The 16,568-nt window shown below is 34.1% G+C and overlaps 1 protein-coding gene across 3 annotated transcripts in view; it reads right to left on the reverse strand.

Annotated features, from left to right (window-relative positions):
- LOC106478394 (insulin-like growth factor 2 mRNA-binding protein 1) overlaps positions 1–16,568 on the reverse strand; it is an 89,742-nt gene that overhangs the window by 30,763 nt on the left and 42,411 nt on the right. Inside the window, exon 1 of one of the 3 annotated variants that reach the window (XM_022381984.1) lies at positions 10,942–11,466. The exons of the other annotated variants lie outside the window; for them this stretch is intronic. Within the exon in view, the coding sequence (XP_022237692.1) occupies positions 10,942–10,967 (26 nt within the window). The 5' untranslated portion in view covers positions 10,968–11,466. Of the gene's footprint in view, positions 1–10,941; positions 11,467–16,568 lie in introns of those variants that run through there. 3 annotated transcript variants of the gene reach the window in all.

Raw genomic sequence — 16,568 nt, forward strand, 5'->3', positions numbered from 1 at the left:
CACCCGATTAGTAGGTTTTATCTAAATATGTTCTAAGTTATCCACCGTGGTAGAGGAAGTTTATACAAGTCATAAATTTATATAAAAAAACGCTGAATTGTACTAACTATCACTGTTTTATGGGGGGGGGGGGGGTTGCTTCTTGTATCTACTGCCGTAAGTCTTCATGAAAGGACCATATAGCATTCCAATACATGAAGCAATGAAAGTTGGTGTACAGTAATATACGTTTTCAAAATGTTCTTCAAATTGTAGAATTTTCTCTATGCTAAAATACTTTTATTTGTGATTTTTCGGCCCTCTTACCGGAGCCTTTATCGGACAAGAATGTACTACACTGTACATCGGTCAACAGTGCACTGAACAACACTGCCTAGACGCCTGGCTTAAAACAGTTGTAACGTAGACAAAAGTCCGTGTACAATTCTACATATTAATTTACCTAACAGTCTTAAAAAAAAACAAAAAAAAACAATGTTGTTGAAGTTGCTACATCTAAACAGTTTGCAGACTTAAACGCTAAAATCCGAGGTTCGATTCCCTGCGGTAAACAGGGCGCAGATGGTCCAGTAGTAGGCGTATAATTTTATATTAAGAACATAAGCCAATAACATTTTGAGGTATAATTGCAATAATTCCAGATACATATATTATTGTTATCTGTAATGAAAACTTTCTAATATTTCGAAAAATTATGTTAAAATTCTCATAATAATAATAATAATATAGAAACAGAAAGAAAGTTGAATAACATTAAGAAGAATAAAGCAAACTCCAGTTCTAGTGGCGAAAATTTGTCGGATTTGTAACTAGTTGAAGTAATTCTAACAAAGGATGCAACATTTCCGAACCAAGCTTTATTAATTTAAGAGGAAAATATTACAATTTCACTTACAAAGTATTATACACTTATGTATTTCATTACTAGAAAAGGAACAAAGGCTGGTAAATCTGATTTATATCTGTATGTATGTGTATATTAATATTCACACACACACACGTGTGTCTAAAACGAAAAAGTGTGAAAACAACAGCTGACGTCAGAGGTCAAAGTTTTCTAATTTCCGAACCTACTGTGGCATAGCAGGAAACAAAATAGGTAAATCTTCTAAATATTTCCATAACCAACATCAGTTCTACAGAAAGCATTCAGGATGCATATTAACATCTGAATAGTAAAACCATAAAAGTAAGTGTCCCTTGATGTCACATCTCTTGCACAAACTGTAGATCTAAAACGTTTGATGCTAACGGGCATTGACATCTGAGGATAAATCATATTATTATTACAGGTATAAAGTTACTCCTAAATTGCTTTTATTGACAATTTTTTTTTCCAATATGTTATGTAGTTCCGAAAGGTGGCCAACAACGATTTATAAACAATGAAAATAATTATTTTATTTCGAGAACATAAACGTTGTATCGCAACATTGAAAAGTAACGTTCTGTTGAAACATGTATGATATTAACAAAATACCCTTCAGTACACAAGTAACATTAATGTCGCGCCACCTGTTAGCAATTTATAGAAATGTTCATAAAGCAGAAGGTTGATGTACTACATTTAAAAAAGTTAATCCTTGCTGAAGCTGAGAAAACTTGAAAAATGAACAGGCAAATGGCGTTTCTTTAAATCAATATATTAAAGTGGTACAAGTTTGTATCGCAATTTTAAAAACATTAAACTTATGGCCCAATTTTCATATATTTATTAGTGGAGAGGAATTATTATCCATCTCAGAAAAGTCGCACTACTATATCCAAACAAATAGAAAACAATGAAGGGCCTTGCTGTTAGAGCATTACTTCTGGAGTTTTAGGTTTTTCTACTGAAAATTAAACTCGTAATTGTTCGTTCCTGTAATCTAGATCAGTGGTTCTCAACGTGGGCCACGCCATGTTTCTAAGGGGCCACACGTGAATGACGGAAAATTAGGGGGCCACCGAAACTTCACTGCCCGAATAAAATATCTAAAATTGAATCAAAGGTTCCCTTTTCCCTGTATCTCCCACAGCTCAGAAGTCAAGTTACCAGACGCGACTAGTACTCGAGTAACAATCAAAAAGTTTGTCTGGTATATGTGATTGTTTTCGACTGATTCTCAAGAGCAGATTCAAACGTGACAAACCTTATTTCTGGATAAGTAGTGAAATAGCTAATAAGTTTCCACAGTTCTGGGAGAAGGCAAAGTTGTGTTTTATCTTTTTTCCTACATCTTATCTGGTTGAATCTGGTTTTAGTTGGTTGACATATTTGCTATCAAAAATTCGTAACCGCCTTGATCTTCTGAAGAGAGGTGACCTTCGCTTATCACTGACCGCACTGCAACCGGACATTCAAAAAAACTTTCAAGTGTTCGTCAGGCCCAAGGATCACACCGAATAAAATGTCAATGATTAACAGAATATTTTTTACTCGTAAACAGTATGTTATAAGCAAAATATTTAAAAACAATACAATACTGTAAACATAATATTATAAATCAACAGTGTGGAAATAAAGTAACTTTTTTTCCTAAGTAACAGCGTCTACGAAGGGTGAGGCCTCAGAGATAGATCGAACTCAAGAGGGAGCCAAGAGCAAAAAGAGATTGAGAAACACTGCCTTAGATAGATGATCGATTGTTTTCTCAAGTTTTACTTAGGTTTTACATAAAAAAAACAAAAAAAAACACTTAAACAACAATACTATATTAACACATGTTCATGTAAAAACAGCCTATATATATTACACCAAGGGCAACTCTAAGGGCACCAGTAATAGTTTAGTGTTCTAGATATGTTACTTATTTTCCACAAAAAGCACATAACGGCGACAGTTATCTCACTGTAGCAGATCATAATAAAGTCAGTGTTTAGTCAGTCGCCAATTTGATTTCATATATATATTCTTGATTTAGGCCAAGAAACTATGACCAACAACAGAAAACTATTCAGCAAATTTACATATTTCAGCTTTGGAATTACCACATATGTATATGTTGGAATTTGTATAAAAAGCACTGAACTACTAAGTAAGTCTAGGGAGAAGGTCAAGCCAATTCCTATTGGCTGGGTATTTAACTACGAAGGTGCCAGAGGCTTGATAAAGCATTTCTAAAAGGGCGGAGCTCTTTCTCAAAGGTGGAGCTTACGAATACCAATCTAATACTTCTGCCCATGTCTCATTAAGAGATCCGCGATATTGTCAGTACTAACATAACAGTAAGCTAAATCATATTTCTGTATAGACCAAGGACACATTTCCATTCAACATTCTACCAATCATTGTATCCTTCCAAAATCCGAGGGTCGATGACAAACGGTTCTTTATTGCTCCCTATCCTTCTTTGCCTGCATCAACTTTCCTAACTCAAGCTTGTGGTCTCCTTTTTTCTGCTTAGCTCTTGCTCTTCTTCCTTCGACCTTAGCCACCAATGCCTCTGCTAACTCTTCCTTCAGATCTAATTATATGTGGCACACCTTCTGTTTCTACAAATTCCCACCAGTTGTCTTTACACGTTCCAGTATCCGACAGTAGGGGAAATTAAACCTTTTACTTGTTACACAATAATCAAATAATGAAGTGAAGGAATACTAAGCAGAGTTTAATTACACAAGTCACGACAAGAGACAGGAAAATAAAATTAAAACATACGAAAGCCATCAGACAGCTTCAGAAGATTAAGATCTTTGTAAACCAGTAGTCTAACAAAAAAATAATAATAATAATAAATCTTAAGCAACTTTAGTTGATCACGTGCTACCAGCGTGGCGCCCACCTCGTAGCAAGTACATGCGACACACCTGCGTTATCAACGCATTTGAGTAACATGCATTTCAAAGTTTCTCACCAATAATCGCAGAGCTCTTCAGTTCTGCATATATCTTATGTAAGGACAGGATTCACGTGACATACAGAACTTCGTTAGCGAAAAAAAAAAAGAAAAAAAGAAGACACAAAAATATAAATTTGAACGCAGTTGTACAAATTCAAAACCAAATGAAAGTTTTATAACCGAGAATCTTTTCGCGCGCGCGCGCGTGTAATAAAGATGTAAATACTTTACCCGATATCATGAAGTAGTTGGTTTTGTATAGATTGTTTGTTTGTTATAGATTTCGCGCAAAGCTACACGAGAGCTATCTGCGCTAGCCGTCCACAATTTAGCAGTGTAAAACTAGAGGGAAGGCAGCTAGTCATCACCACCCACCGCCAAGTCTTGGGCTACTCTTTTACCAACGAATAGTGGGAATGGCCGTCACATTATAACGCCCCCACGGCTGAAAGAGCGAGCATGTTTGGGGTGACGGAGATTCGAACACGCGACCCGCAGATTGCCCTAACCACCTGGCCATGCCGGGGCCTGTTTTGTATAGAAATTTATTATTTTAAAAGACTGGTGACAAACCATAAATTACGAAAGCGCCCATTAAAAATCTCCCACGTAGAGAATCGTTTTTTTAAAATAAATAAATAAATGTTCGTTTTATGTGAAAACGAATTATAAACTCGTGATAATATCTAATTTGCATGTAGAATTATCCAGTATGCAGTTTAAATAGCCATTTATTTGAATCAAGTACAATATTTGTAAAATTACCGCAAACGTATTTAGCTGCCAGAGAGAATAGACGAATAGCACCAAACAAGTGAATGAATATTAAATATTATATTAAAATATGTTTCTATGTAACTACTTGAAACTTCGAGTTCACATGTAAGGCGCTAAATCTTATCGACACGGGTTTTTCTCTGTAGAAATTAAAATAAACTACTTGATAACGCTGATGGTACAGAGAAGTCTAGTTGATGCTCTGTTTTTCTCGCATATTTATGACGTATAATATTTTACGTAACAATTGAAATTGTGCGATTGCTACTAAATAATTCTGATGCAAGGAGATATTAAACCAATTGGTAATACACAATAAAATTTCTCTGTATCCATTTCAGAATTATAAAAATCCTTTAATAATACGATTGAACTTTTTAACAGTATGACGGACTCTCAACAATGGGTTTATAATACCAGTATTAAGTATTTTTATTAACAATGCCTTTATGCTATATTCTTAAGACAATCAGCGTTATAAACCTAGACCGAAAGAACACAAAATGTGTTAAAAATCAAAACAGCCTGACCTTGAAAATAGATTTATTTACACGTCAAGTTTAAGTAAAGAAATCTTATTTTTATTTTCCTATTTTGAGAAAAAGCGGTAATTGTGAAATCACAGAAGATGATTGCTCATTCGGAACATCGGGTATAAACGATTTTGTTGTTCTCCATTTACTGTGAGCAAAAGTGCTAATTACAGTAGTTTAAGGGGAAAATCGACGATGTTCTTAAGAAATAAAAGACTTTAAATTGTAGACGATCTCACGACCTGAATTATATAATCTAATTATATATTTCAATACTTGCATCACAATTAACCACAAATCAATACAATATCTATTTACCTCTGGTACGTATACGTATACCTGCCGTAGATACAAAGTACACGCTCGTTTCTTCTGTACTCGAGTTAAACGTTCTTTTGTAACGTTCGATTTTTGAGCAAATTTAACTGGAATTTCGATATGTGAGATGATGATAACTTATCATACAACATATGGATTTATGAAATCTCTGGAAAACTACAAACAAAGAAAAAAACAGTAGAAAACGATCGTTCTTAAGCATAACATCACTGCAACATAAAATGACTGAAAGAAAGCATTTCCTTATTCATCCTGGTTTCTTTTCACAATCACTATCTAATGTGTTCAGCGACCTCTAGCTTGGAAACTACAGATGTACACGACTGTTCGGGAATTAAGACTAGGTGTACAAAGCGAATATTGACCTCAGTCAGAATACGGTTGCAGGGAATTCTTAAAATTTATGGACGGAGTGTTCCGTATTATAAACATTTTGTTTCAGTGCTGTATGAAGAGTGATCGCATTGTACTTCGGGCACAACCAGGGCCATATTTGAGCCTACATCGCATTGTTTTCCTGACACAAGCAGAGTCATCCATGAGCCTTGTTTTAATTCTATAATCGACATAACTAGCAAGTCATGCGACACAAGTCCAAATGATGCAAGATTAACGAATGTTCCAAAAACTTGGAGAGTAAAAGTAAAGAAGAATGTATAACAACATGTCAAACACACTATATCCGTCATATCCAGTGCCGACAAGGCCTTTCGTCAAATACCAGGGATCATCAGGCCGGCTGGGATCCAACAAGTATAACAGTGATTAAGACGCTATTTATATTATCAAACCGAATGAACTACGACTTTTCTGGTAGGAACCAGATTAGGTCGGTAAAGTGTAACTTGTCGAGACCGCCTACTCCCGATCTTTAGTATCAATTCTGAATGGTTCTGTGACTACCGCCTACAACATCCATTCATAACGTCAGGCGGAGAATGAATAACCGCTAGGCGAGCGAGTATGGTATCATGACTTCTTAGAAAAGTAGGTCAGGGTTGGGCCTAACCATGATTGCGAGATAACTCCAAGGCTCATCTCAATCCATGTTATATCATAAAGTCGTTATTCGTGGTAATGAGCACAAATGTTTTAATACTTGAATTTAAAAGCTACAGTTCTAGTATCCGAGTTAAAGCATGAAGAAAACGTTTCCGTTATTCGAACTGGTTTTCCTTAAGCACGTAGCGAGCGAGGGATACAAATCAGGCCTCAAAAGAGAAGAACATTGGAGAAGTAAACAAGTTTGGTTTGTTTTCAAATTCGATGACGAGGAACCCACTTTGAGACTAATAATGGTTGGAGACGGCTTGAATGGGTAATGAAGAAAAAAACTTTGATATAAGTTTAACATAACAGCAAATGTACAACGTTTCGACAAAGTTTTGTCATCATCATCAGGTGATGATAACAAAACCTTGTCGAAACGTTGTACATTTGCTGTTATGTTAAGGTGATGATGACGAAATGTTGTACATTTGCTGTTATGTTAAACTTATATTAAAGTTTTTCTTCACTACCCATTCAAGCCGTCTCCAATCAGTATTTGGTTTGTTTGTAGTTAAGCGCAAAGCTACACAATGGGCTATCTGTGCTCTGTTCACCACGGGTATCGAAACCCGGTTCCTGAGTTACAACTCACAAAGCTACACATGTAAGCCTTTGTTCAAGCATTTTGGTATTCAAAGTGGTTGTTGTTATGTACTTAGTTTTTCACCTGAATGTGAAGGTTTTAGAACAACTGACTTAAGCATTGGCTGACTGCGTTAGTTGATTACAGTGTATTTATACTGAACTCAAAAAAATCAATTTTTATTTTTCTCTCTCACTGTCACAATACTACAAGCACAAAATACGGCTTAAAATAATAATATTTACAACTAAACAGTATTGTTAACGAATAATTTGTTACAATGATAATTTTTATAGGTTCACTAAAATCAAGTTTGAATATTACATTTTCTTTATCTCTTGTAAACATATTTTAAGATTATCAGAATGGCATATTCCAGGTTTGATAAACAAAACATTAAGATTATCGCCCTCTGGTGGCATTTAAAAGATCAAGTGCCAAAATACCCGACTATTGAACAAGTCGTTTCTTACTAAAATATGGCTATTAAAACCATTGTGTGACACAGTTCTTTGATGTTTGTTTATGAACACCACAACCTTACTTGAATTTTTTATTTTCTTACAAATTACATAAACAGGTCATAGGGCGTTAGGTGCTAACAATTTCTTAAAGTACAACAGAGTCTATATATTATAAAAATTGTATTACCGAAAGATGACCAAATGTATCTTGACGACGTAAAAAACCAAAAACGTTCCATGTTGCAGCTTTTTAACAGTGAGGTTATAATTATTGGAGTTACTTTCTTTCCACTTGTTGTTAATTCTTAAGTCACTATCAAAGCTGTGTAACTGTCACAAAAACATAATAACAAGCTTTACTTTGTCGTACTTAACGACAACTACTTAGAGCTTAAACAATGAGCCACGTATCATATTCTCATGCGTCCTCAAACAGTCAAAGAATTAGTAAGGAACCAAATTTACATTCTCAGTATGACAAAACAGCCACATCCTTAAGCGTCGCTACTAACATGACTCCGTAACAGTGTTAAAAAGAACCAATTGTTGACAATTCACCATTATATTTTTAATATCTATACGAAAATGACTCCGTAACAGTGCTGAGAGTCGACTGTTAACGTATTACCATAACAATTAACAATGATCACTAGTATGACATTTATAATATGCTCAACTAATATTTCATTAAACGTTCGGCCAATTTATATTGGCTTCGCTACAAAATCCTGATGTTCATAGGTAGGAAAACAACAATCGTTAAAATACTCAGTTTAAATACGAACATTTAACTGTTAACTTACACGGTGTGGATGGATCTCCACCAAAATTCGTATGGAGGTTCATTGGGTCCACAGGGAGATACATACAAATTTTCAGTTTTCCATTTTGCGGTTTTTACATAAAAGAAAAATAACTTTTCATGTCCTAAGATAACCTTTCATTAATCATAAATTTACATAACTACCGGGACGGGTACTCCAGCTAGTAGTTATATATATATATATATATATATATATATGACAGTCAATATACTATGATTGTGAGCCATTAGTACGTGTAAATGCATTTTTCAAATGTACCGAACGAATTTTATATGTGACGTAAAACAATTTACACATATTGAAGTATCGAACAAAAATACAACCTAAATGCGTGTATAAGTATTAGAATTCAGTTGTTGTGCTTCCCTTAACGATCAACTAACAAAGCCTTAAAATATTTACACCTTCTGTCAGATTCTGCATAAAACAATAAACCCTGGTTTAAAAAAAAAAAAACTGATAGAAGACGAAAGGCCTCAACTAAACGATCAAACTTAATCCCTAGTTTGGATACTTTGTAGTGTTGTTCGGAAGGAAGTACAAACTTTTAACGATTAGAACGCATTGATACATCAGTAATTTTTCAACTTTATTTCCTCTATTAAAAATGTCCGGGGATATCAAAACTTGATATTTAATCTTTTTTTACGATAAATAATGCATATCATGCGTCAAAAACGTTTCACTGTGTACATGTATATACATATTCCTTCACATTTTTAGTTGAAAACTGCCACTGAAACGTAGTTAAAACACAAAAGGACTTGATACTAGTGAGTAGCGCTTCCAGTCACGGCGGCGCCATTGTTTCCAATCTTGGGGACAGAGCAGCAATTTGACTATCGAACTGAACTGTTAGCAACATGCCTCAAGAATCAGCAACGCTACTTCTTAACCGATCTTGAATTGAGCGCTCTGAATTTCTTGGAAAATTTGTTTAACATTCGATTCAAAAACTCGTAAAATCGCGCGTTCTCTATAAAAATAGGTATAATGCAGAAAATCTTATAACGTTGAATAGGAAAATATTATACAGATAAATAACCTATAAACGAATCTCTTAATTTTTATTATGGACATACAGTAATATTACTTTTCTGATTTATTACATTTTCTCCTCCACCCACCCACACAAACATGCTCTCCATTTCTTTAAGCAAGACGTTTTTCATTAAGTTATTACCGATGAAACTGTGTTCATGGGTTTGCAAATTCTAAGAATCCACGAGTGAAAAACGAAGGAAAATGTATTATAATATGTGAACCACACTACAACTGTCATATACAGTGCCGACGAGGCCTTTCGCTCACTACTAGGGATCATCATTTTAAACCCACGTCTCTGGTTAATTAAATTTTCCTTGACTTGTGAACGTCCTGTCGAGTTGTTTTGTGATTTTAACCAACTAGTAATAATGATTATAAAAGTTTGTTTGTGTACCTTTAACTGAAATCCACCTCACAGTAATATATACTACACTGGTTATGTTTTTGTTTTTTCACCTCACTTCTTTCTTTATATTAACAAATATCACAACAACTACAATTCGTTGAACTTAACCGTCCCCTATACAGCATCTACCAGTTTAAATCAATGTCACTACTTTTACATTTACTTCAATGAGGGTCTAGAACAACTGTATCATGCATATTAAATATTGCTTTGTGTCTGTACCTGTTTATAATTAAATCGTTTTTGTCAGATAGTCTGTGAAAGTAACAGTGTCAATACAAGCGTCTCTGAACACCACATTTTCACTGTTTCAAAGTAAAAAAACTAAATAACAATAATCCTGCTGCTAGTATTTTCCATTTCTCCCTTTTCCAAATTATTTCTCATGATAGTGAAAAAGTGGTTAGCTGTTTTCCTCACTAAACGTGTTTATATAGTCATATTATACAAAATAAAACTTTAATCCAAATTAATAACAATTTGGACCAAGAGTTTGAAAATGAACAATATATGCAGATCAAAAAATTCCAGTGATTTCGCAAAAATAATTCATACATTAAAGCTTTTAAGTCTTCTAGTTTAGAATCGCTCAGATAATAATAAAAGTCTCAAATGTACAATTAAAAATTAGCATATACATATTATATGTATGACATGCAACTTCCAAGATCAAAACCTTGTTTTTCACGACTGCTTTTAAATGAAATCCTCGTTAGAGTCGCATGTATTATATACAAATTACACTACCCTTACCATGTTATATTAAATATTAAATACCTGAAAATCTAATTTTATACACCACCACCTCGAGTAATTAAACTATTCTACTGGGAATAAATGGGTCTACATTAACCTCGACACAAGGGGCAAGTCGTGTTCTCGTATGTATTTTAGTCTAAATATGAACAACCTCGACAAGAACCACGTGGTCCAATATGGCGGAACCTAACCCACGTTCTGCCACGGTTTACACTACTATAACAGGTTAACTTCTTAAGTGACTTAATTATGACTGTTGTTTGCTGCATTTACAATCTATAACCACAATTAATAATAAACAGACTGAAACATTTCAGTGACTAAACCTTTTTCTTTACCTGGTGTTTGGCTCTTGAACTGACATGGCGGGATGTAAGCAAATCTTGTTGGTTGGGGGAAAATTCCACGTGTCCTGATTGTACGGTGTTGGGGTCCAGTAAAGTTACTACTGGTGTGAAACGAGAGCCATTGTGACTTCCGAAATATAAATGACTTTATACCATTTATCACAGGCTCCTCCCATAACAATTGTTCAATCTTTTTTTCGTGTTCGTTATTATCAATATTAAGTAAGTAATCACAGACTCGAAGACTAGAACTGATAGTGCATTCTGAACAACTTCAAGCTACAAGACCTTGTCAATCAGAACAAAGATCGCTGTACTGACTCACGACATGTGCAGCAGCACGAGCCACTTCTCCCTTGGGCTAGCTGGACATATAAAACTTAGATCCTGACAGAACAGATTCTAAGATCCTTTATTCCGTTATTCGGCTTTTCCAGGGAGATTTCTTTCCTGTTCCCAAATTAAGTAAAGTTTGTCCAACTCCACAATTAACACTTTTGGACCTCTTCATACTCTACTCCACATATCCACTACCCCTTAATTTCCCCTCCCCTTCCAAACGAGAACGAGGCCGAATGTCAAGGCAGTAGAAGACGGCTCCTACGACTATCCAATCAGCGAGAACCAGACTCACTGATGCCAGAATTGACGTCAGTAGCACTTACCAATCAGAGAACAACTGATACCGCTGGATGCTTACCTTCTGCACGACTACAGAGTAAAAATGCGCATGTTCCTAAGTTAAGATAGCTTTTGTAGCTTTATTGCATACACTTTAGGATATTTGCTGCCAGAAGCGCATATTTAAAATTTATTTTTTTCTTGTTGTTCTTATTAATTGAAGGCTTGCACAAAATATAACTATTTTTTTTAAGTAAAAATAACTCTCATTGGATGTTCCAACAACTCTTCTGTTTAACTATACAATTAGTTTTTATACAAAAATAAAAACACATTTCAATATAAAAATATTGGGTGAACTGAAATTTATGATAGAGTAGGGGAACTCCATGACTCGAAAACTTATAAAACTTTTTTTAATTTCAACCGCTGGACATATTGGAAACTGATGGGTATCTAACCCTAGTGAGAGTTCAAAGAAAGACAGTTTGCACCTAGTAACAATTTAGATGTTTTTAAGAGTTTACAGGGCGATTCTCTAGTCACATTCTAAATTTAAAATATTACGATACTTCAAGTAATAATGGTGATAATAAAACGGACCGTACCGTTGAAATCCGGTTTGGCGATTTTTTTAGAACTGAATTGGAATTTAGCAAACGAGTATCATGTTTTAATCACTCGTCTAAACGTTCGCTAAGATTCGTTGGAAATAATTTGGATACATGTATATATACATCTTGTAACAATCAACTTGCTCATACAGTCTATACTGAAACAGTTTGGATACATGTATATATACATCTTGTAACACTCAACTTGGTCATACAGTCTATACTGAAACAGTTTGGATACATGTATACATACATCTTGTAACACTCAACTTGCTCATACAGTCTATACTGAAACAGTTTGGATACATGTATACATACATCTTGTAACAATCAACTTGCTCATACAGTCTATACTGAAACAGTTTGGATACATGTATACATACATCTTGTAACAATCAACTTGCTCATACAGTGAATGTGTAGTTAGGTTTAGGACATTATTTGTTCAATCATCTTAAACAGGCCCTCTAATAATTACAATTTTTGTTCATCTGTTCATTCTCACCGACGTGAGTGTAAAACTGAAGACACGCCATCTTCAACACTTTTTGAACGTTAGTAAGCAGTTAAATACCACTTATGACTTTATAGGTTTTTTTTTATCATTCATTTGTCATTGTGCGTATTTGGATTAAATTTTAAGATCTAATATTTTCACTTCGTTGCTTCGTAGTTACTGAAAACTTTCGTTCATACATTATAATGATATGTTTATATTTTGTATGTTTATTACTAACACATAAACATCCCGTAACATCAAATTTTCTCTACGAACGTTTGCAGTAAACTGTATATCCGAGGACTCCTTTTAATATAAAATGTTTTCGCGGCCCCCTAAATCTATCCATGTATTTTTTAAAGAAAATATTCTGTTTACATGAAAAGCTGTATTCAAAAATTAAATATTCTAATTCATTTACATTTAATTTTACGAAAAATACTTGTTATTCTATAATACTCGCGGATACCAGCTTGAGAAACGCTGATCTAGTGGCACAGTTTAGATACAAGTGCAATATCCTTACGAGTTTGATGCAAGAAACTCCAAATATTTACAGAAGCACAGGTCAGGCAAGTATTTTCATACAATCTAGTTAGAAGATGAAGAAGAAAGAAAATGTATAATTTACTTGATTCCATGATAAATCAATAGAAAGAATACGTACGGTAAAGTATAAAAAGAACTGAAGAAGGCTTAAATCCAAGTTCAACAATTTTGCACCGTTTTAATTTAGTGGAGTTGTTTTTTTTTGTCTTCTTTATTTTGAATATTGTACTCTCCTAACATCGCTACAATCTTCACGGGAATCATAGTTTTACATGTACTCTTACAACGTTTCGCGTGTCATAAGTCACTGTTCTCAGAAAGTAAAATACTCTGTATTTGATGCTAATGAATCATGCTGAACAATACACCATTCTCTACAATATCTTTAAAAAATAAAACGCTCAGCGTTACTTCTCAGGGAATCTCTTATTACGTGTAACTGACGACACATGGAGTTTTTAGTCTATTTTTTTTAAGGTTCCAACAGAGTCTAACTAAGTTGTTGCTTGCCATTAAACCTTTTGTAGTTCTGGTGTAATTAATATAACAACAACAACAACTCCTGATGGCTGCGCTTTGTTCTGAAACCAACATAACTATATCTGTGGGAAAAAATTAAGTTAAAAACAAACAAACATGAATAACAAGTACAAATTATGTTTTATGAAAAACCTATGTCCACTCCCTCAGTAATGTTATATTCTATGTTCAAACCCTCCAGTTTGATTGACCTTCGACTCATGACTTTCATAAATTATTCAGATCTAAAACTTTGTAGGTAGTTTGATCGAAATACATCCATCCAATGTTGAAATATCCTGCCCACAAGATCGGGACCGGGACGTACGGAGGCAAACGAACATATCCCGCTCTGCGTCGCGAAGCAGTGGGGACATAAAAAAATAATGTGATCCTGAGATTAGCATAGGCTCGATTGTAAAACTTTTGTTGTATACCACTATTTTCAATAAGTGTTTTGTTTTTAGCATAATATTTTTACTCACTGATTCTTAACACCAATAGGAGCGCGGAAATAATGCTGGTAAATCTGAAGATATCCAGGACAGATGTTTTAACACGAATAAAATTCCCTCCACCCTTTTTTTTTTGTAATGGGGGAGCATTCCGCATAAACAAACGTAGCAAACAGAAAGGAATGTGGATTTCTGGACTTGGTTATAACGTGACAAATGATGACCCTAAAATGGCACCCTAGGTGTGTATTAATCGCTGTGTGCAGTATAAAATATTTTTTTTCGAGATTTGTAACTTTTCATATCTAACGTCCTTGCTTCTACAGTAACATAAAGTAAAACACTGTCCTGATAAGCTGCTTAATTTTTAGGGTTTTGTCATGTTCTTTTTTTAATAACGACTTCTACCGAAGTAAAAATCCGAAACAAGTATAATCGTGTGACACGCCATTTGTTATCACGTGACATACCATATTATTCTGCTTTAAAACTCAATGGACAGCAAAGTCTTGTAATAATCTTAACACAAGATGTCATCGCTGATTCGGAAAAACAACGAAAAAAAATAAGGCTTTGGGGCCTTAAATGTCCTTGTATGTTATAATTCGCTAGCTTTTTCTTTATCTGCAATTCAAAACATTGAGTTCACAACAGACATGTCCTCTTTTCAGAAATAGATACCATCAATTGATACATAATTTATTTTTCAAAATTCAAGATTGATACAGAGAAATTCCCGTAGTGTCTTCTTGATAAAAATCCTACGTTTAGCCTTTAGTTAAGCAGAATAATAATTATTTATTATCATTATGCGATATACGTTATTACATTTTCCACACATATTAAGAGTAGAAGTCCAACACTACAAGATGATGTATCAACATGCTTATTTGTTGTTATTGTCAGAGTTACACATTGGTGTATCTGCGTGGTGTCTATTGCGAGTATCGAAACCTGATAGTGAACGTCGTAAGTCCTCAGACTTGCCGCTAAGCCACATGAAGTGATTTATCAACTTGAAAGTTGTTTCTTTTACGGATTACTTTGTTGCTCCAGAACGAAACGATTAGCGAAACGTTTTTAACAGACATGATCAAAATTTTATTCTCTCCTCTGCGTGTACGTATATGAAAAGCTTATTTCTATACATTTCAGTTTATCTTAGTTCTAGTGACAATATGGATACGGGTTTAATAACTACACATGTAGTTCTAATTTTTAATTTTCAGTTAAAAATTCCTATCAAGTCTCCGCATATTTTGGAATCGTATGACGCCGAACAATACAGTAATTAAAACTTTCTATCTATCTGTTTTAAAAGCATCGTAATTACGACATTTACACCGGGAAAATCGACGTCTCAATAACGTAATGTAAAGATCACCGTTATCTTGAGCAATAAACCCCTCAACATAGACATGATATACAAATAATCTGGAAAACTTGATGTTGATTAATCTGATCTAAAAAAAAATTAATCTTGAAATTACAAATACAATAAGACAACGACTGAGACCGAACTTCCCAGTTTCATAGTTCTGACATGAAAAAAGTCACTTGGACAAAACGAAAACGTTTTCGTTACACCGTGAAAATACCTGCGTTGTGAAATCAGCGCTGAAATTATTTCGCTTACCTAATATTATATGTTAAATGTTTACATTTAATATCTTAATAGGCAAGTGATGTAAATTCAATAATAATTCATTGCTTCTCATCGCGAGTATTGTTTTTATAAAGGATTTAAAACTACAGATTCAAAAAAAAGTTTTAAAATTGCGATAAAAAAAACTTGTTCAAAAAAATGTGAACATTTTCTTTACCAAAATAACTTTTCCTTGTCTTTTCAAGAGAAATAAAACCCAACAATTTAACTTATACATCTACATAATGCGTAAGTCTCCTCGCTGAAGATAACAGATAAAAATAAGACCTTTGATCAAATCTTAAACGTTAATACTATATTCCGCTACATTTCTTATTCGTGAAGAAGCACTTGATAATCTGTTTCTAGTGATGTACACTTACACAACGATAATGGTGAAGAAACTTTATAATCTGGTTCTAGTAATGTACACTTACACAACGACAATATTGAAGAAACTTTATAATCTGGTTCTAGTGATGTACACTTACACAACGACAATATTGAAGAAACTTTATAATCTGGTTCTAGTGATGTACACTTACACAACGACAATATTGAAGAAACTTTATAATCTGGTTCTAGTGATGTACACTTACACAACGATAATGGTAAAGAAACTTTAAAATCTGTTTCTAGTAATGTACACTTACACAATGACAATATTGAAGAAACTTTATAATCTGGTCTAGTGATGTACACTCACATAACAACAA

The sequence above is a fragment of the Limulus polyphemus genome, unplaced genomic scaffold (assembly GCF_000517525.1).
Source record: "Limulus polyphemus unplaced genomic scaffold, Limulus_polyphemus-2.1.2 Scaffold207, whole genome shotgun sequence".
NCBI classification, from domain to species: domain Eukaryota; kingdom Metazoa; phylum Arthropoda; class Merostomata; order Xiphosura; family Limulidae; genus Limulus; species Limulus polyphemus.